General features: G+C 31.7%; 1 protein-coding gene across 1 annotated transcript in view; it reads right to left on the bottom strand.

The window, feature by feature from the left end:
- The window catches only part of LOC143079246 (sodium/hydrogen exchanger 8-like), an 84,614-nt gene extending 60,559 nt beyond the window's left edge, over positions 1-24,055 (bottom strand). Inside the window, exons 1-2 of the mRNA XM_076254482.1 lie at positions 23,769-24,055; positions 1,262-1,425 (exon numbers count right to left, since the gene is read on the bottom strand). Of these exons, the coding sequence (XP_076110597.1) occupies positions 1,262-1,425; positions 23,769-23,932 (328 nt within the window). The 5' untranslated portion in view covers positions 23,933-24,055. The remainder of the gene's footprint in view (positions 1-1,261; positions 1,426-23,768) is intronic.
- Between the last annotated feature and the right edge of the window lie 184 nt (positions 24,056-24,239).

Raw genomic sequence — 24,239 nt, 5'->3', positions numbered from 1 at the left:
CTTAATAATTTATAATTTAAATCAGAAATTATCGTTGATAAATATTGAAAATTGTGTGTTAATTACTTTTAAAAGACAATATGAACATGATGAACAACTGGTCTCAAACTAATATGTGACACGGACACAGATGTTTCACATATAGATACAGAAAATTTATACTGTGACCATAACATATATATATTGTTAGATATACTGTTCCCAGCTGTCACATTGTATTGGATTTTGACATTAAAATTTGTCAAAAAGTAATTTTGAGTTTCTGTATAAAAATTTTCTGCTTTTTTCTTTAACTTTTATATATCTTTTGGTTTTTCAATTCTAGTGTTTATTTTCATTTACCATGCATAGATGTATTTTTTCACCTGCCTGAATATGTTTTGTAATTGATCGCCAAAACCCGGAATTACCCTTATCCGCTTCCGGAATCTGGTCCGATATTGTAATATCTTCACGGCATCTTGTTTTTGTCAGTCAAATACGTTTTCTCTTATTTACACATTATTTGTCGACGATTTTTTTTCTGTATAAAGCTAGCGGTTAAACAAAGTGAACATCGCTGTCATAAATAATAATGATGAAAATAAGTTGTGAGATTGTTTATTTGACTTTGGTGAAAAGGTTTGCAAAGATATATTTTATTTTATTTCAAGGTCCGTCGGGCGTAACTTATAACCAAGTTGAAAGTCTGATTGCAAAAGTGGAAGGTTGCCGACCTCGGACCACCGCTAATTTGCCTTCAAATTGAAAAGATACGAAAATTTTGTCTTCTAATTTGAAATTGCCGCCCAAAACATGAAAAGTTGAACTTATTATATAAGACTTCTGACGTAGTTGTACTACGTATTGACGACATACAATATTCCTAGGACTTTGCCATTTGGGAAATCTAAACTACTTGACTTTAGAGATTTTTGGCGATTAAATTTTTCATACAATTATTCTTAGCCAAAAGCACAGGCGATAATAAACTACATAAAGATTCCTAATGAACACTTCTTCCTATATGTGCAACTTCAAAACTTTTGAGTGATTCGACGATCATTTAAGGTTTTTCTGGTCACGTTTTTTTGTAATCCAGAAGTAAAAGTATCAAAAAAATGTCCAATTAGTTATATATAACATAGCAGCCAGCTAGATAATAACAATGGCCAGTATTTCAGCATTTATTGGGTAGAACACAAATCTAGGGTGCTCGCATAATGCAGCTTAACTGCATAAAAACTATTTCACTGATTTGAAATTTACTAGTAGAACCTACCTACAACCAAAAGGATGAAAAATATGGTCATACTACTATGATGCTCTTGTTCAGCAGCCCCTTTTTCTGGTAGCTCTGGTCCCACTGGTTTCGTCGGAGCCTTTGTTGGAGTAAGAGTTGTAGAAGTCGTGGTGGTGTTGGTCTCTGTGACATTTGGAAAGGTACTACAAAATATATATAGTAATATAACATAATGTCAGCAAAATTGGACAATGGCTAGGGTTTTTCCACATGAAAGCTACTACAATTTACATATCTAGTATATTACAAAAATGTATATCATTTAATTAAGATTCTTTGCATTCTTTAGAAAAGCAATATATGTATAAATTTTGTAGATATTGTAGCTTTCAAAGTTTTTTATGGAATGTTTTTTAAATTTTTACAATAAAAGTATTTAAAAAAAAAATGAAGCCTTGATAGCAAATGCAATGCAATTTCAATTTAAAGGGGCATTACTCTTTTAAAAATATTTTTCGGCACTGATTTTTCATAAGTTTTGTCAAATTATTGCTGATATAAACTTATGATAAAGATTCATAAAACTGGCCAATAAATGCCAATAAATGTACACATGAGTGATAACAATGCATTTTTCGAAGGTAATATTTCCAAGGGATTATTTAACGCCTATATAAATTGTAAATCGGCACTGATTTTCAAACTTGTCAGAGACAATGCTGATGTAAGTTTTATATTAATCTGGCAAGAGTTAGACTACATACATGTACAAGAGCCTTAAGGATGTACACCTCTGAGGAGCCAAAAATTTCTAGAATTAAACTTTTTTTCTAAACCTGATTTTGGGGTTTATATGAATGTAAAAAAATAATTGGTGAAGAAAAAATCATATGGTGATGCGCTTCTTTTATTGCTACGGCCCTCTGAAAGTACCCAATTTCGATGATTTTTTCCATTTTGCATCAATTTTTACCCATTTTTGGGCTATTATTGTGAAAAAAATCACAGTTCCACAATTAAACTTTAGTTCATACTCTCAATAAAAATAAAGCAGACCTGTGAATCTTAATAAATTCAACTAAAAAAAAACTATAGGTTACAGGTGTTAATATAAGAAAGTTTTATCATATTCTGATGCTTTTTTCGTGTCAAATTTACCATGTTGTCAATTTTGTAAATTTGTGATTTTTCTTTGTTTAAAGAGGAAAATGCATATTTTTTCAACTTCCTTGTTATACAAATGTTATAACTGATTGAAAAAAATACATATCTATGAAATTTGAAAATAAACTAGAGGCTCTAAAGAGCCTGTGTCGCTCACCTTGGTCTATGTGAATATTAAACAATGGACACAGATGGATTAATGACAAAATTGTGTTTTGGTGATAGTGATGTGTTTGTAGATCTTACTTTACTAAACATTCTTGCTGCTTACAATTATCTCTATCTATAACAGTACTTTCTGTGGAAAATGTTATTGAAAATCTTCAAATTTTAAGAAAATTGTTAAAAATTGACTATGAAGGGCAATAACTCCTTAGGGGGTCAATTGACTATTTTGGTCATACTGACTTATTTTTAGTTCTTACTTTGCTGTACATTATTGCTGTTTACAGTTTATCTCTATCTATAATAATATTCAAGATAATAACAAAAAAACAGCAAAATTTCCTCAAAATTACCAATTCAGGGGCAGCAACCTAACAACCAATTATCCGATTCATCTGAAAATTCCACGGCAGATAGATCGTGACCTGATCAACAATTTTACTTCCTGTCAGATTTGCTCTTTATGCTTTGGTTTTTGAGTTATAAGCCAAAAACTGCATTTTACCCCTATGTTCTATTTTTAGCCCTGGCAGCCATCTTGGTTGGTTGGGCGGGTCACCGGACACATTTTTTAAACTAGATACCCCAATGATGATTATGGCCAAGTTTGGTTAAATTTGGCCCAGTAGTTTCAGAGGAGAAGATTTTTCTAAAAGATTACTAAGATTTACGAAAAATGGTTAAAAATTGACTATAAAGGGCAATAACTCCTAAAGTGGTCAACTGACCATTTTGGTCATGTTGACTTATTTGTAGATCTTACTTTGCTGAACATTATTGCTGTTTACAGTTTATCTTTATCTATAATAATATTCAAGATAATAACCAAAAACAGCAAAATTTCCTTAAAATTACCATTTCAGGGGCAGCAACCCAACAACGAAATGTCCGATTCATCTGAAAATTTCAGGGCAGATAGATCTTGACCTGATGAACAATATTACCCCGTGTCAGATTTGCTTTAAATGCTTTGATTTTTGAGTTATAAGCCAAAAACTGCATTTTACCCCTATGTTCTATTTTTAGCCATGGCGGCCATCTTGGTTGGTTGGCCGGGTCACCGGACACATTTTTTAAACTAGATACCCCAATGATGATTGTGGCCAGGTTTGGTTTAATTTGGCCAGGCAGTTTCAGAGGAGAAGATTTTTGTAAAAGTTAACGATGACGGACGACGGACGCCGGACGCAAAGTGATGGGAAAAGCTCACTTGGCCCTTCGGGCCAGGTGAGCTAAAAATTATATGGGATGTAAATATTTCTGGTAAAATAATTTTTTGTACCCCTCACCTGGTTTTTTCTTAAAATTTCACTAAAAAAAGACTGACTTGATTAGTAATAAAATTTGATAATTTCATTACTCAAAAACTACTTATTGGAAATACGCAATTCTTTCACAGAGTTAAGTTTGATTATGATAATTATCAAATTCATTGCTATTTTCCACTTATATCACATGTTTTGGGAATAATTTCAATGAGACTGAACGAGACTGAAATGTCAAAAGAATACATCCTTAACAATTTAAGCCTGACTGAATGCCTGGGCCTTTATTTCAATGTCATTATGTGTTGCACAGGGACAAAAATTAAAAAGAGATGTGCAGAATGTATGTTTATAAAACAACAACAAGAAATCTGGGGTATGAATATTAAGGGTAATGATTTGGTCCAGTTTGAAATGGTCAAATATTAGTATTTCTGAAACTGTCTTACTGCATTATAGAACCCCTTAACCATTGTTAACATAAAGTTGTATATATTTTGAATAAGATTCAATTGATAATTTAGTTATAATATGACCCAAAAGTAGTAGACTACACCGAAAAATTTGACCCAAAAGTAGTAGACTACACCGAAAAATTTGACCCAAAAGTAGTAGACTACACTGTAAAATATCTTTGTGATAGGACAGGTGAAATTTTTTTAATTTGTTTTTTTTTTTAATTTGTCTAAAAGAAATGCCCTATGAAACTACTGACTTGCAAGTATTGACCAACAAATAAACATTATAAATTACCAGGTTTATCTAAGTGAGTGGAGTCATAAGAAATTGATGATCGATGCTTTTGTTTCAATTATATATGTTATATATGTATCAAAAATATCAATTATTATATTTATAAGAAAAGGTAAACAGGGGGAGATAATTTATAAAATAGAGGACATTATTACAAACTTAAAAAAAAAAATCAATATTTGGAAAAGCATTAAAACATTTTAACATGTTTAAATTCAAATACAAAATTGACCATAAAATCTAGTTCTTACCATACAAGTAACATACCAAACCAAAAATATTTGATAAATCCTGGATTTAACATTTTACAGGACACCTTATAACATCAAAATACATGTAAAGCTGTCTTTATTGCCTGAATGTAATATATTATTTATAAATAGATAATAATCATTGTTACTGGTACAATTTTTTTTTAATGTTTCATGAACATATTTGTCAAGAAGTTAAAAATTGTTCTCAAGTGTCTTGCAGTGCGACAAATTGTTTGAAGTATATGTAACTTTATTCATTCTCTAAAGATTTAATCAGAAGAATCTTAAAGTACCTTAATGTAACATCAAACATATTTTATGTATTTCAGGTATTCTCATGAATTATTATAATTAACATCATTTCCGATGCAAAGTGATTTATTTATTAGGTATAATTGGTTTTGATCTAGCTTTCAGTAACTGTGAGTACTCTTAGATCAGTACTTTCAATGTGTCTTTAGTCTTTTTGATAGTTGTTTTTTTTTAGGCTGCCCAAGCCCATATCCAGGTGTGGGAAAATCTCTGTGCATTGAAGACAATCTTTGGTAGTCCTGGTGCAGTCAAACTTAGTGTGAACCTGTGAGTCAAACTAATTGCAACAGAAAATGTGTTAGTTCTTATTTGTAGCATTTAGCCCCAAATATACACAGAAAAAAGTCCCAAAAAATCAAACTTGAGAAAAACTCAAAAAAAATCAGTATTTCTAATTTCATATGGAAATTAACTTGGGAAGGGAGATAACTCCACCTATTTTTTTTATTTTTTTTTATATCTGTAAATTATATTTGTTTAGCATCTACCTTGTTCATGTTGTTTTAAGATACTTTAAACCACAAAAAGAAGAATAGATGCTCAATTATTTTTATTAAATTTGAGATTCTTTACCTTGACATGTTGAACCAGATGCTCTGCAGGGTGCAGCTTTATACGACCGCAGAGGTTGAACCCTGAACGGTTGGGGCAAGTATGGACACAACTTTCAAGCTGGATTCAGCTCTAAATTTGGACTGTGATTAAATAGTTGACACAGCATAGGTTTCTGACACAGAATGAATGTGGTCTAATGAAATTAAAATGTTTGTTTTGCCTTTGAGCAATTCACTATGCTGTTGAATATTAATCCTCTCAAAAAAATTGAAGAAATAGCAATAACTACTCATTTAAATACATCATAAAATATTAAAATGTAAAACAAGTGCTTGTTATCACTGAATGGTAAAGATTGTTTTAATTTATCAGTTGGTAGTAAAAGTGAATATACATTGTATATTGTATAAAACAATGATTTAAGTTGATTCAACTACTATTCTGGACAAAGAAAGATAACTCCAATCAATTGAAAATTTCTTGCTATTGCACAATATTGTGCAATTAGATATTTCTTGCTATTGCGCAATACTGTGCAATTGAAAATATTTGCTATTGCACAATACTGTGCAATTGAAGATTTCTAGCTATTGCTCAATACTGTGTAATTGAAAATTTCTTGCTATTGCACAATACTGTGCAATTGAAGATTTCTTGCTATTGCTGAATACTCTGCAATTGAAAATTTCTTGCTATTGCACAATACTTAATATAATAATTTTGGATCCTGACTTGGACCAACTTGAAAACTGGGCCCATAATCAACAAGAGTGCACACACTGAAATGTCTCGCCTTCTTTACTAATCATTGATATTATGTTGATAGTCCTAAGTATAAAGCTTTATTACAACTGTCACATAAACTTAACATAAACCAAGATAGCTAAACAAAGACCAATGAACCATAAAAATGAGGTCAAGGTCAGATGAACCATGCCAGGCAGATATGTACAGCTAACAAAGCTTCCATACAACAAATATAGTTGACCTACTACTTATAGTTTAAGAAAAATAGACCAAAACACAAAAACTTAACACTGTGCAATGAACCGTGCAATTGAGGTCATGGTCAAATAAAACCTGCGGGACTGACATATAGATCATAATATATTTCCATACACCAAATATAGTTGACCTTTGGCATATAATATTAAATAAAAAGACCAAAACTTAAAAACTTAACTTTCACCACTGAACCATAAAAATGAGGTCAAGGTCAGATGACATCTGCCCGCTAGACATGTACACCTTACAATCATTCCATAAATTCGAGCTTTCTGCAACAAAAGTTGCAGGCTCGACAAAAATCTAAGTACATGTTTAGATTCAGCATATCAAAGAAGCCCAAGAATTCAATTTTTGTTAAAATCAAGCTAAGTTTAATTTTGGACCCTTTGGACCTTTATGTTGACCAATTTGAAAACGAGACCAAAAATTAAGAATCTACATACACAGTTAGAATCGACATATCAAAGAACCCCAATTATTCAATTTTTGATGAAATCAAACAAAGTTTAATTTTGGACCCCGATTTGGACCAACTTGAAAACTGGGCCAATAATCAAAAATCTAAGTACATTTTTAGATTCAGCATATCAAAGAACCCCAAGGATTCAATTTTTGTCATAATCAAACAAAGTTTAATTTTGGACCCTTTGGACCTTAATGTAGACCAATTTGAAAACGGGACCAAAAATTTTATGGTCATAAACCTTGTGTTTAAATTTCATAGATTTCTATTTACTTATACTAAAGTTATGGTGCAAGAACCAAGAAAAATGCTTATTTGGGCCCCTTTTTGGCCCCTAATTCCTAAACTTTTCGGACCTCAACTCCCAAAATCAATCCCAACCTTCCTTTTGTGGTCATAAACCTTGTGTTTAAATTTCATTGATTTCTATTTACTTATACTAAAGTTATTGTGCGAAAACCAAGAATAATGCTTATTTGGGCCCTTTTTTGGCCCCTAATTCCTAAACTGTTGGAACCAAAACTCCCAAAATCAATCCCAACCTTCCTTTTGTGGTCATAAACCTTGTGTCAAAATTTCATAAATTTCTATTTACTTAAACTAAAGTTATAGTGCGAAAACCAAGAAAATGCTTATTTGGGCCCTTTTTGGCCCCTAATTCCTAAAATGTTGGGATCAAAACTCCCAAAACCAATCCCAACCTTCCTTTTGTGGTCATAAACCTTGTGTTAAAATTTCATAGATTTTTATTCACTTTTACTAAAGTTAGAGTGCGAAAACTAAAAGTATTCGGACGACGACTACGACGACGACGCAGGACGACGACGACGACGCCAACGTGATAGCAATATACGACGAAAAATTAAAATTTTTGCGGTCGTATAAAAATGTAATAAATGGTCAACTAATGAATTATGAAAGGATATGAAAACACCTTCAGAGTTGTTTGTTATACTCTATAGACTACTAAAATATCAAGAATCAACTACATTCTGATGAATAGTAGTGGTAAAGTTATAATTTTAATGTATCAATTTTTATGGAGATTTCTGCCCTTTTTGCAAAGTTATCTCCCATATCACTGCAAATCTCTATAGGAATTTTCCTCATGTTAGATTTTGTTGGACTTTTTTCTGTGTATATTTGGGATACAAAAATATTCTGTTCCAATTACTTCAAGGACTTAGGTTAGAGTCAATTTTATGCTAGATTGAATGGACTATGGTGGCCTTTGGGCTTTGGCTGTAAACTATCTGCTCTTGCAGCTGAGATTCAGCAACAGCTATTGGCTTAAATGAGATAAAGAATTACAGACTTTTCTCGTCCAGGATACGACATCAAATGCCGGAAAATTAACTATGTGTATTTCAGTTCCAATCAACTGTCATTAATTCATGTTCATTTTAATTATGCATATATTTCACAGATACATTTTGTACATTCAATATTGAAATATCAATTATTAATACGTGTTTACATGGTTTATTTGCTTTGTTGCTCTGCAATTTACACATTTTGCTTTGCTAAACAATGTCCCCATTCAACATGTTCAAATGTTTACAAAAATGCATTATCTGTATTTTTATAACTTCTGACAATCTAGGCACACCACCAGAGACTGGCACATCTCAAGAGTCGTTTCTAATTTTCAACGAGTCATTTGAAATTTTTAAAAGCATTGGGTGTAACACTCACACTCTTAAAGTACATCCATTTTTATACATGTTATAATATCAATCATGTCAATCAATATCTAAAAATACAACATTTGCAATATTAATTCAACAACTACATGCACACGTATAACCTAAATTATGATAGAGCAAAGCTGCTGCGAGTAAAGAGCTTTTTAGAAAGCTCAAACTTGTATAACTATAAGTTATTGTTGAAGAATATATTTTAAAAAAAAATCCTCTCACTATGATATTTCATTTGTGTAAAATTTCATTTTGCAGAACTCACTTGAATTTTTACTTAGCAAAAGCTATTAATATGAGTAAAAGGATATGGAAGTTACTATGAGTAAAAGAATATGGAAGTTACTATGAGTTTAAGGATACCTGGAGTATTTCTAAATGAGACAGCAATATGCTTGATGATTCATCAGCCAAAAATATATGAACATTAATTCGAAAATCAAAATTGGTGAAAAGCTTAGGAACAAGTTTTGCCAATTTCTAAAATTACAGTAGTTTAGCTCTATAACTTAGGTATTTAACACCTACAAAAAGTATCTTCCCAGAATTGTGGCTGATTTTTTCCCGATAATTTTATGTGCAATGAATATAAAACTAATGGCAGTACATGTACAACATGTATATGCATCACATCCTACAATTATTGCCACTCACATTTACCCCTGTGAACAGAAAAAAAGTTCAGGTCAAAAGGTCAATATTGGAAGGAAACTAGAGGAGCCTGTGTCGCTCACCTTGGTATATGTGAATATTAAACAAAGGAAGCAGATGGATTCATGACAAAATTGTGTTTTGGTGATGGTGATGTGTTTGTACATCTTACTTTACTGAACATTCTTGCTGCTTACAATTATCTCTATCTATAATGATCTTGGCAAAGTAGTTTCAGTGGAAAATGTTAGTAAAAATTTACAAATTTTATGAAAATTGTTAAAAATTGACTATAAAGGACAATAACTCCTTAGGGGGTCAACTGACCATTTTGGTCATGTTTACTTATTTTTAGGTCTTACTTTGCTGTACATTATTGCTGTTTACAGTTTATCTCTATCTATAATAACATTCAAGATAATAACAAAAAACGGCAAAATTTCCTTACAATTACCAATTTAGGGGCAGCAACCCAACAACCGGTTGTCGGGTCAATCTGAAAATTTCAGGGCAGATAAATCTTGACATGATAAACAATTTAACTCAGTCAGATTTGCTCTAAATGCTTTGATTTTTGAGTTATAAGTCAAAAACTGCATTTTACCCCTATGTTTTATATTTAGCCGTGGCGGCCATCTTGGTTTGATGGCCGGGTCACCGGACACATTTTTTAAACTACATACCCCAAAGATGATTGTGGCCAAGTTTGGATTAATGTAGCCCAGTAGTTTCAGAGGAGAAGATTTTTGTAAAAGATTACTAAGATTTACGAAAAAGGGTTAAAAATTGACTATAAAGGGCAATAACTCCTTAAGGGGTCAACTGACCATTTCGGTCATGTTGACTTATTTGTAGATCTTACTTTGCTGAACATTATTGCTGTTTACAGTTTATCTCTATCTATAATAATATTCAAGATAATAACCAAAAACAGCAAAATTTCCATAAAATTTACCAATTCAGGGGCAGCAACCCAACAACAGGTTGTCCGATTCATCTGAAAATTTCAGGGCAGATAGATCTTGACATGATAAACAAGTTAACTCAGTCAGATTTGCTCTAAATGCTTTGATTTTTGAGTTATAAGCCAAAAACTGCATTTTACCCCTATGTTTTATATTTAGCCGTGGCGGCCATCTCGGTTGGATGGCCGGGTCACCGGACACATTTTTTAAACTACATACCCCAAAGATGATTGTGGCCAAGTTTGGATTAATGTAGCCCAGTAGTTTCAGAGGAGAAGATTTTTGTAAAAGATTACTAAGATTTACGAAAAAGGGTTAAAAATTGACTATAAAGGGCAATAACTCCTTAAGGGGTCAACTGACCATTTCAGTCATGTTGACTTATTTGTAGATCTTACTTTGCTGAACATTATTGCTGTTTACAGTTTATCTCTATCTATAATAATATTCAAGATAATAACCAAAAACAGCAAAATTTCCTTAAAATTACCAATTCAGGGGCAGCAACCCAACAACGGGTTGTCCGATTCATCTGAAAATTTCAGGGCAGATAGATCTTTACCTGATAATCAATTTTACCCCATGTCAGTTTTGCTCTAAATGCTTTGGTTTTTGAGTTATAAGCCAAAAACTGCATTTTACCCCTGTGTTCTATTTTTAGCCATGGCGGCCATCTTGGTTTGATGGCCAGGTCATCAGACACATTTTTTAAACTAGATACCCCAAGGATGATTGTGGTCAGGTTTGGTTAAATTTGGCCCAGTAGTTTCAGAGGAGAAGATTTTTGTAAAAGTTTACGGACGCCGGACGACGGACGCCAAGTGATGAGAAAAGCTCACTTGACCTTTCAGGTCAGGTGAGCTAAAAAACGAGTTGTTTTGGCCCCAGATGGCTTTTCCAAATGTTTAAATCATTGAAAAAGCTCCATATAATCTCCCTTTGGTGCAAAAATTACTTTTTTTTGTCATTAAGGTTGAAATATCTTTTTGAACTCTTGGGTGACCTATATTTTTTATTATTTTTTTTTCAAATAAGCTGAACTTAAACTAAACATTTGTAAATTTAAGTGATTTCTGTAATTTATTTTTTTTATTTAGATATTACGGTTTTATTACCTCTATTTCTCCTATTAGTTCAAAAGAAAAAAAGTACCTTAACAAAAATGCATGGTTCTTTCGAAGTCAGATTGTGAGCATCAATGAACAGTGACCCTATTTTTTAATTTTCTTTTTCTTTTAAGTATAAGATAAAATTGAGAATGGAAATGGGGAATGTGCCAAAGAGACAACAACCCGACCATAGAAAAAAACAACAGCAGAAGGTCACCAACAGGTCTTCAATGTAGAGAGAAATTCCCGCACCCGGAGGCGTCCTTCAGCTGGCCCCTAAACAAATATATACTAGTTCAGTGATAATGAACGCCATACTAATTTCCAAATTGTACACAAGAAACTAAAATTAAAATAATACAAGACTAACAAAGGCCAGAGGCTCCTGACTTGGGACAGGCGCAAAAATGCGGCGGGGTTAAACATGTTTGTGAGATCAATAAGTTCATTTATAAAAAAAAAATGGATTTATACCCTTGAGCCACCTTAAAACTAATTAACTTGATTCAACTTACAATTTACATTACTTGTAAAAGTGTAGGAACATAGGAAGTATACAAATATGTACACTCATGACAGTTTTACACTTAACCCTTTCCTCCATCGAAACTTTTTGTTTTGCAAACTTCATTCGCATAGGATTTTTCAACAAAATATTGAAAATATACTTTGAAGTATTATTGCATTGCGAAAAACAAATATTCCATCAAATAAATTTTATTTAGTTGAATATTCTTATGAATATCCTTTTCATTTTCGATACAAATTTTATCAAGTCTAATGCAGATACTTTGTAGTCAAAGGGTTTCAACTGAGGTGCTACACAGGCGTCAAGAGGCGTCATTATGGAGTAAAGGGGGTGGCGGCAAAAGGCATCATTATGGAGGAAAGGGTTAAACAAGAGGCAGACAAATACATGCGATACAACACATATATTCTAATGGTGAAAAAGATAGAATAGAAAAAAATAAAACAACCAGTCAATTTGTAACATTCAAGTACAAAAAAGAAATTAACTTGTTATCTTAAAAAAAATAATGTTTGTAATTATCTTTTTTATTTGATTTGTTTGCCAATAAAAGTTCAATATAACTTTTTGTAAGACAAATTAGAAATGAATTTTTATTTTATTTGATTTTTTTATGCTAATAAAAGTTCCATATGACTTTTTGTAAAAGAAAAGAAATGAAATACTATTAAACCTTTTTATGAAATCCTATTAAACCTTTTTATGAAATCCTATTAAAAATCTTTAAAAGAAATATATTGAAAGATTTACCGATATAAGTTTCATATAATGATACAAGTTTTTAAAAAAAAGAAGAAATGAAATACTATTAAACATTTAAATGAAATCCTATGAAAAAAACTTCATCAAAAAAATAAAATACATTTTAAAATTTTTTTTTATTTTTACCAAATTACCAATTTTATGGTTCTCCTTACTGTGACTATTTCTTGTGACATTCTATTCTTGACTTTTTTTCTACACCCTTTAACCTTCATCAAAATAAGAACAATTATGATTTTTATCTAATTATTAATCAAATTTCAATGCCTTATAAATGTCAAAGATATTTTTAATACATACAAGTATTTTGAGTTGCAAAGGAATTCTCAATTCTGTAGCGCTCTTAAAAATTGGTACAGAATGAAAACATATACATGGCTTATTCTAAAATACTTGAATTCAAATGAACTTTAAGTCTTATGATGACATACACAGTACATGTTTATCAAGTTTAACTTTAAGCCTCATGATGACATACACACATACTTGAATTCAAATGAACTTTAAGTCTTATGATGACATACACAGTACATGATTATCAAATATAACTTTAAGCCTAATGATGACATACACACGTACAGTATATGATTATCAAATTTAACTTTAAGTCTTATGATGACATACACATGATTATCAAATTTAACTTTAAGCCTAATGATGACATACACACGTACAGTACATGATTATCAAGTTTAACTTTAAGCCTAATGATGACATTCACACGTACAGTACATGATTATCAAATTTAACTTTAAGCCTAATGATGACATACACACGTACAGTACATGATTATCAAGTTTAGCTTTAAGGAGGGGGAGGACAGGGGTAAGGGAGACAGGGAGAAAGGGGGTAGGAGAAAGGAGAAAGGGGGTGGGAGAAAGGAGAAAGGAGAGGAAGGCTGGGAAAAAGGAGAAAAAGTTGGAGAAATGAGAAAAAATAAAATATCTCTCCTTTTAAAATTTTTCTAATATTTCAAGAAAAAATATCTCAAAAGGAGATGTTTTATTCTAATGGGAGAAAGGAGAACGGGGGTAGGAGAAAGGAGAAGAGGGGTGGGAGAAGGGAGAAGGGTACCCCCCTGTCCTCCCCCTCTTTAAGCCTAATGATGACATACACACGTACAGTACATGATTATCAAGTTTAGCTTTAAGCCTAATGATGACATACACACGTACAGTACATGATTATCAAGTTTAACTTTAAGCCTAATGATGACATACACATGTACAGTACATGATTATCAAGTTTAACTTTAAGCCTAATGATGACATTCACACGTACATGCAGTACATGATTATCAAGTTTAACTTTAAGCCTTTTGACTGTTTACATATATCTTTATCATGTTTAACTTTATTAGCCTTATAATGACATACATATGTTTATTAATTTAAAATTTAAGTCTTATCTTCATTAAGATTAACTTTAAGGATGTACTCTAAGGTGAGGTTAGGTAAAAATTAATAAATTAAGAATTTGAAATTGATACTATAAGCCGTTTGAGTTAAGGATAAAGATAAGCTAAAAATTTTGATAGGTCATGGCCCTCCTTTTCGAGATATTTGAGATTCAAAATATGGCGGGAAATGGCTGACAGACTTTTACCTTATATTTGCATTGGTATTATTTGGGTCTCAAAACAAAAGAAAGAAAATTAAGAATCTTCTAAAATTTGGTAAATGACCTTTTATGAGCTATTAAGACTTATATGAAAAAATAAATAGGTGTTATGGGGAAAATATTTTACCTTGTATGGAAAAAAACTAAGGAGTCTGAACATTTGACATGAATTCCAAAACCTCACCTAAGTACATCCTTAAGTCTTTATAAATTAATGAAACTTTAAGACTTATAAATTAATGAAACTTTAAGCCTTATATAGATATTTTATAAGAAGATGTGGTATGTCAGTGCCAATGAGACAACTCTCCATCCAATTCACAATTTGTAAAAGTAAACCATTATAGGTCAAAGAACGGTCTTCAACACAGAACTTTAGCTCACAATGAACAGCGAGCTATTAAGGACACCAATAATGACTTGTAACTACCATTCAAACAGTGAACACCAACAGTCTAATAATAATATCATGTACCGGTATATAAAAAACTAGAAAGGATAAACACATATGACAGGCCTCTACATTAACATTTTTTCTAACTTGTCCCTTTGGACAAGTGGCAAGAAAATCAGCTTGTCCGAACTCTGAACTCACTTGTCCGAATTCATAACTGAAAATCTAACATATTGATGATTTATGGCACACACACAATAATAACACTTGGGCTTTGATTGTACCTAATAAAAGGAGCATTTTGTAATGTTATATGAATACCACATCAAAATACATTTCATTATTTCAGAATGAAAGTTTTTTTGCAAGACTGTGTTCTCTGACTCAATGTCACTATCATTTGTCAATCATTAAATCATCATTTCTTCCCAAACCACTACGTTTCCCTATGGACCTATTCATTCTTTAATAGTGGTATGGGTTAAACCAAGGATGTAAATACACCTGGCCACCTTGAACATGTATATGAGTTAACCTTTTTAATTTATTTTGATTTGTATATACATATATGATCATGAAGTACATACACATTTCACTAAAAAATCTGCCTTTTTAGATTTATTTTTTTATCTTAAATTTTTATATCATAGATCTTATCAAATAAAACCTCTTTTAATGTATTGTTATGCATAAAAGCAAAATCAAATGAAACATACTTTAATTTAATATTTTAAAGTTTAGGTAAACTCCATATGGAGGTGCTCCTATAAATTCAAGGAAGCTTATACTAAGAAGATACATTAACATTGATTTCTTTCCCCTTACTTATATTCCCCTGGTCAATGGCTGCCAGCATGTTCAAATACTCCAAATCAGAGACATATTATACAAATTTTATATGTCTCTGGTTCAATCAATGAATAATTATTTCATTTAGTATGATCAATAAAACAATCATTCATATTTTTGTGAATGTATAAGTCTTGAATTTGATCTATTTTTATCTGACCTTGATTTTTCACTTGTCCCATCGGACAAGTAGTATGGTGAATCTACTTGCCCGACATCTGTGTCGACTTGTCCCGGACAATCGGACAAACGTTAATGTCGAGCCCTGTATGAACCACATCAACAAAAGAGTCATTGATACTTATTGAACATCAGATTCCAGACTTAGGACAGGTGCAAACAAATGCAGTGGGTTTAAACGTTTCATTAGGTACCAACCCTCACCCTTATCTGAAACAATTGTTTAAGACATCACGACATAGAAGGACACAGTACAAAATATCAATCGAAATGGATTAACTCAATCAAAAGACATATTAACACAAGTGAACATCATTTGACATATATGCATTTAACATATGTTTATCTAGTTTAACTTTAAGCCTGATATAAATGACAAAAATAATTCCAACATACAACGAAACTATTTTTTATAAACTATATATACCACCAGGATACAAAATGTAATTCTCTGCATTAATTCTTTCAAACAGGATGCTTTAATTGATGCAATTATATATGCATGTTATTGTCTGTAAAAAATAATTGTATCACTTTCCTGGAAGGTGTTCAAATTTCCTAAACAGGTAAAACTCAAATAAACTAGAGGCTCTAAAGAGCCTGTGTCGCTCACCTTGGTATATGTGAATATTAAACAAAGGACGCAGATAGATTCATGACAAAATTGTGTTTTGGTGATGGTGATGTGTTTGTACATCTTACTTTACTGAACATTCTTGCTGCTTACAATTATCTCTATCTATAATGAACTTGGCCAAGTAATTTCAGTGGAAAATGTAAGTAAAAATTTACAAATTTTATGAAAATTTTTAAAAATTGACTATAAAGGACAATAACTCCTTAGGGGGTCAATTGACCATTTCAGTCATGTTGACTTATTTGTAAATCTTACTTTTCTGAACATTATTGCTGTTTACAGGTTATCTCTATCTATAATAGTATTCAAGATAATAACCAAAAACAGCAAAATTTCCTTAAAATTACCAATTCAGGGGCAGCAACCTAACAACCAGTTGTCCAATTCATCTGAAAATTTTAGAGCAGATAGATCTGAACTTGATAAACAATTTCTCCCACTGTCAGATTTGCTCTAAATGCTTTGGTTTTTAAGTTATAAGCCCAAAACTGCATTTTACCCCTATGTTCTATTTTTAGCCATGGCGGCCATCTTGGTTGGTTGGCCGGGTCACTGGACACAATTTTTAAACTAGATACCCCAATGATGATTGTGGCCAAGTTTGATTTTATTTGGCCCAGTAGTTTCAGAGGAGAAGTTTTTTGTAAAAGATAACTAAGATTTACAAAAAATGGTTAAAAATTGACTATAAAGGGCAATAACTCCTAAAGGGGTCAACTGACCATTTTGGACCTGTGGACTTATTTGTAAATCTTACTTTGCTGAACATTTTTTCTATTTACAGTTTATCTCTATCTATAATAATATTCAAGAAAATAACCAAAAATAGCAAAAATTTCCTTAAAATTACCAATTCAGGGGCAGCAACCTAACAACGGGTTGTCCGATTCATCTGAAAATTTCAGGGCAGTTAGATCTTGACCTAATAAACAATTTTACTCCTGTCAGATTTGCTCTAATTGCTTTGTTTTTTGAGTTATAAGCCAAAAACTGCATTTTACCCCTATGTTCTATTTTTAGCCATGGTGGCCATCTTGGTTGGTTGGCCGGGTCACCGGACACAATTTTTAAACTAGATACCCTAATTATGATTTTGGCCATATTTAGTTAAATTTGGCCCAGTAGTTTCAGAGGAGAAGATTTTTGTAAAAGATAACTAAGATTTACGAAAAATGGTTAAAAATTTACTATAAAGGGCAATAACTCCTAAAGGGGTCAACTGACCATTTTGGACATGTTGACTTATTTGTAAATCTTACTTTGCTGAACATTTTTTCTATTTACAGTTTATCTGTATCTATAATAATATTCAAGATAATAACCAAAAATATCAAAAATTTCCTTAAAATTACCAATTCAGGGGCAGCAACCTAACAACGGGTTGTCCGATTCATTTGAAAATTTCAGGGCAGTTAGATCTTGACCTGATTAACAATTTTACCCCCCATGTCAGATTTGCTCTAAATGCTTTGGTTTTTGAGTTATAAGCCAAAAACTGCATTTTACCCCTATGTTTTATTTTTAGCCATGGTGGCCATGTTTTTTGATGAAATGGGAATTAAAACATAAACTTTATTCTAGATACCCTAGGAATCAATCAGATGAAGTTTGGTTTGAATTGGTTCAGTAGTTTCAGAGGAGAAGATCTTTGAAATAGTTTACGACGATGACGACGACGGATGGACGACGACGACGGACGCCAAGTGATGGCAAAAGCTCACATTTCCTTTTAGGAAAGGTGCGCTAAAAATATTTGTTTAATCATGTTAATATATTCTTATAAATAAATATAAAGATTAACAGATGTGTAGAACTAATAAAACAACAACAACATTTGTATCTATAAAATCATAAATCGTCTAGCTTAAAAAGGTAGTATGTGCTGGATGTGTCCTCCTTTAATTCAATTCCCATTAACCACATGTACTAGACATGCTAGATAGCCTGATAGTATTTATTATTATATGTGATTATAATATGCTAGGACAAATGTGAAACTTTCTATGAAATAATGCACATCATTAGTTCTGGCATTTATCATGTGAAACAAATCATTCCCTAAAATTAAATCCAGATGACCATTGGGTAATTTGTTAAATAAATGAAGAAATTATTGCATTATAATTTCAACATGAATCTCACTTAGTATGCATGCTAATTTCTGTACAGTATCACAAGGTCAACCTAAAGTCAATTATCTAAATCTACATGATTATAGACTAAAATCACTTGGAAACGCCTGCTGTATATATATTTTTTATACATTGTAACTAGTAGTCTAAATGTAGCTTGTACAAATTTTGTAAAACTAAAAGCTAATTTATAAATCATATAAAAAAACATTTAAAATTATTAAATGACATTTTTTTGTAATCAATGAGCTATGTCATGTATGTGAGACTGTGTTCCAGCTAAGGATTTCAAAAGGGCAGGGAGCCAATCATAAAAAGGGCACAGGGCAGCACGCAGGAAAGGCCATGATTGGTTGACTATTGACATGATTGATACTGGACTTGGAGAAACCACATAAAGGGTGACAAATATTTCATGCATGTTCAGGATGAGAACAAATTAACAATTAATACAAAAGATAATAAAGGTCCTGTAACAGAGGCCGTTCAGGATGATGGATGAGGAAATTTGAACTGCAACAGCATGGTATTTTTACAAGGGCATAATGGACATTATGGATATTAGGGATATAAATCTTGCCTTGGTAATGATTGTGATCTAAAGTTGCAAATGAGACCAACATTATAGGTACCAGTCTTGTATTACAACTCCAGTTTCCGGTGCATGTCAAAACATGGAGGGAAACAAAATAGTGCATTTTTTTCTGAATTTTTTTCTGAACTCAATTTTTTCTGTTTGATTATAGGTTTATGCTGAATTGAAACATATATATAGACTTTAAAAAAATCTTGCATCTTTTGGAGGATATCAATCCAGGAAAGTGGAAGGATATCATGTTTACTGAAAGTGGTGCGGCCTAGTAAAAATAGCAAACAGAAAGTAGAAAAAAAATGTTTTGACTTCAGGATTACGTAACTTTTTATTCTTCGTGGCAAGACCCTCTTTTTTTTTGGATTAAATCACAATTTCACATTAGTACATACATGATATGAACATGAAAAAAAATTTCTATGTAGCATTTTTTATTTTTTTATTTTCAAAGATCAGCTGTTTTGCATGTAAGCCTATGGAGCAGTCAATTACAAGACTGCAACCTGCATATAATTGCATCATAATGATTATGTCTGAGGTTGCAGGTCACAGTTAGAAGATTTAAACTTTTTTTGTTTAATTCTTACTTCTCTTCCCCTTGTTTTCTGAAGTAGGAAAGCTTTATTCATGTTAACACAGCTACACACTTATTTGTTTGGCCTTAGTCAGTTCAAATATTTATAATCAGATTACAGCATGTGAAGACACACCTGTTAGTTTAACAGGTTTTAAGTACACTGTATAAATATTGGTCAATATTTCTCTAAACCAAATAAACATACATGATATATATATATACATCATGTACATTTGCTTACAATTTTCATTAGAAGTATTTAAGATACCTAATTAACAATTGAACCTGTCATGTTCATTTTGAACACATTTTTTTTCAAATCATCGTTTTCATTCTACATGTACAAAATTTATCATGTGTCACAGTGATTATGTGTATTTTACAAATAGTAAATTTTCAAATTCAAATTTTATTGTTGTTAAACTATAAATATGTACATGTATATCTTGCACGTGACAAAGCATAACAAAATATATCAATATACATCATCATGATCATGTACATGTATTTTGTAAATATTTTAATAAATTTAATAATGTTTTATTAACATCATTAACATGTCAGATTAAGATTAAAGATTTCATATTTTCTATGAAATGTTCTTTTAAATAACTTATATTTTACTGGCTTATAAAATGAGTTCATGGTGAAATTTATGGAAAAAACTTGAACTACAGCGAGTGAAAATGGTATCAATTGCATATAACCATTTAAATGTAGAAGAAATACAATGTACAAAAATGTACATGTATAACCTATATACATGTATGAGTGTAGGCCATTTTTCTGATTAATGTCATTCATCAAGCTTAAATATGTATTTACTTAAACATGTTAAACAGGGGGTTTAAATACCAAAATCTAAAGAACAAAAACAATGTAAACATGAACATGAATTAGACAAATCAAAAAAAAACCTGCATGTAAATAATGTACATTTGAACTAAAGCAAGTACTTTTGGGTGACACTAAACTAACAAACATGGAAATAAGACATGTAAAAATGTAAGTCTTTTGATTCTCAGAAAGGCATTATCTGTTAGTATATGCAACCTCTAATCTGTCGCCCAATATTCAATCTTATAATGTTTCTGATATAAACTTCATCAGGTACACTAGTCATGCTAGTACTCATGACCAAAAGATTTGGAAATTAAATTCAAAAATAATTTAGAGCAACACAACTGTTGGCCCTAAAAACAATGAAAAACAATACCCCAAACACTTTAATAAATGGAGTCAAGTACTACTACAATTGAAAAATTGTTACTGATCATGCTGATGAGTAATAATTACAAAAATTTACATGTAAATGTACATGTAGACAAAATGCAAATCTGGAATAAAAAAAAAATGTGTGATGTACATTTGTACAGTACATGCAGTAGAATATAATTAGGAAACTGTTGTCCTGTTGTTAAAGATGACATTTTTGGAGATTAACACAATTTATCACCATCTACATCAATTTCATGTACATTAAATTGTGTGCCTCTAGAAATACAGTTGACTTAAGTACCATCATGTATGAAATTCAAACATACAATGTACATGATGTACATGTACATTTCAATTTTCTATATATTACATGTAAATGTACATCACTGTACATGTACAAAAAAAATGTACCATGTGTACAGCACTGTGACTTTAATCAATGTATCTACATGTATTTGTATAAATAAAAATATAATGTATAAATCAGTTTGAACCAGTCACTTTTATGTTTTCAGCACCATTCTACACACATGAAGATGGTCAGATTTAAAAAGAAGGCATGTATGGTGTTGTTATGTTAAAGGCAATGGTTCAAGATGAGGTAGCTGGTGAAAATTTTCTTCATATATATCTAAAAATGGCCTCAGTATGGCATTTATGCACATTGAACTCTGAGCCAAGGGTACACAAATAAGAAATCCAGACATAAAATCATATCAGGAATTATTTGGTTGCTTTGCAGTTTATTTGCTTTCTTAGTTCGAGATTACTCTGTCATCCAACTGCCCCAGCTTCAAGCCGAATCTGGGTCCATTCGCCCTGATTCACGTTCACCCTAGTACCGGTTCGCCCTGATACCTGTTCAATTTATCATTTTCCCTTTGATTTGCAGAGTAGACAATGGTAGAATACTGGAATCTTTATTGATATTTATATATATGAGACTAGTCTCAGAGTATAATAACAAATGAACTTGTAAATGATCCGTTTCATGATTTACAGTTCGTACATCATTGTTTTTATTCATTTTAAGCTGAATATTTTATCAAAACAAAAACGTTTGTTTTTATTATATATATATATATATCCATCAAAAGACAAGTCTCACAATACATGCAATAATCAGTGATCCGAATAATTTTGTCATTGACCAATTAATGATCCTAAAGCCATTTCCATGTTTCCATAAATTTCAAGAATATATACCATAGAAATATCTGATTAAGTTTATTCAACTTCAATGCCCTGAACAGGGCTTTCCCTTGAAATTGAAGTAGAAGGCTCAATTAAAATTATAGGCGGCTGTAACATGCGTTCGGTGAAGCCGGACGCCCACCAAGCTGTAAGCTTGGTGCCTTATGGCAGGGGGTCTGGGATAAGCTCTGGCATAAATAGAGCAAAATCTTGTATTCTCGCAATCTCCTGGCACCTAATTTCATCTTTCAAATGACCATTTTTCATGTATGAAATTAAAGAAAGAAAAAAAATCTCAAAGAAATTTCATTTTTTTTTATGTTATAGTTTTTTATTTTTATTACCTTATGCTTAAAATTCATTTACTTTTAAAGGAGTTTCATTTATATAATAATTCGGTTTGTTAGAAATCTTGATCGATTTATTTTGCATAACTACATGCATTGGTAAACAAATGACCCCCCTTTTCTCTCTAAAGACTGTTACGCGTATTTAAATCATACAATTATTTCTCAAGCATTGACAGAAAATTGATATATCCTCTGATTTTATCTTTTTTTTGTAAACTGTTCAATAAGTCGGATACATAAATCATTTGGAAATGTTATTTATTTGAGGTCGAGTCGACAATATTCTACATTGTTTTTTTTTTTTGTACTTTCGTTTTTGACCTTGATTCTCTGAACACCACGTGGGTTTTGAAAAATGAACTTCAAAAGATACTGTTTTCCAGATTCTGAACAATTGATCTACTACACTTTCTTTAATTTGACTGATATTATATATATTCCATAACATATGATTGTCATCCTATCTGGTTTTCTTCATGTTTTTAAAAGCCAACGAGTTAACGACCATTGGAACGTCTCTATTGTTATCGTTCAATGACCACCGGAACGTCTCGTTATCTTTGAAAAGAAACGATGCATTCTGACTTTAAATAGACAACCAATCAGTGACCTGAATTCATGTGAACTATATTTAGCCCAAGGTAAACACTGACTTTTCTTTTTATTGTCATTTCCCAGGTCCCGCTAGACCTCATTTCCCGTTTTCCCGACACAATAATTTGACTTTCAGGTGTCACGCTTACAAAAAATATGCAATCCCGCGTCACGCTTAGACCCCAATGAAACCCACTTTATCGTGAACGCGACTTTGCGACAATACGTCTCTCGGCTGCCTGTAAACATTTGAAAAAGAATTTTTTTCTTTTTGAATTTATATTTTTGTCAGTGAAGTAGCCAACTTGAAGCCACCATAAACGGCGGATTTCCACCGGCTACCGGCTTCAATGGAAAGCCCTGCCTGAATATTAATATTTTTTAGCAGGGCGAACGGACTATATAGGCGAACGAACTCAGGGTGAACGGACCCCGGGCAAACATGTTATTAGGGTAAATGGACCCAATACCCTTCAAGCCTTGTCTGGCAATAATCTCTGACATTTGTTTACTTAGCTGCAGTTCCAATCATTTCTCCTTTCATTTTTATGTGTTACCTGTTTTGCAAAAGAAGTTCAATATCATGTATTGCATCATGGTCCTGCTGGTCAGCTTTTGGTTGAGGTGTCTTTAGTGGGGTGGAAGCTGCATCAACAATTTCGTGTAAACATGTAAATCCAAAAAATGAAATTGCCAAAACTAATGTCACTTGAAATCTCATATTTCCTGATAATTCTGTTCGTCTAAATGATGGAAATTAAGGCCATCACAGCAACATAAATCAGTAAACACTTCAAATCTGCCTTTCTCGATATTGTTTTTCAACTGACAAACTGGCCGGAAGTAATAAGTGTACTCGGAAACCTCAAACATCTAATAACCATAAACAATATTTTCTTCAAAAACAATCTAGTAAAATAACCTCTATAAAAATATTATAAAATTTTATTAGATACTTTATTATAAATCATTCATACACATGTGTATTATATTTTTTTTGTTCTATTAAACCGCATTATAGATAAACC

This window comes from Mytilus galloprovincialis, chromosome 6, assembly GCF_965363235.1.
Source record: "Mytilus galloprovincialis chromosome 6, xbMytGall1.hap1.1, whole genome shotgun sequence".
Taxonomy (NCBI): Eukaryota; Metazoa; Mollusca; class Bivalvia; order Mytilida; family Mytilidae; genus Mytilus; species Mytilus galloprovincialis.
Note: the sequence above shows the minus strand (reverse complement) of the source record. Positions and strands in the feature narration are given on the sequence as shown.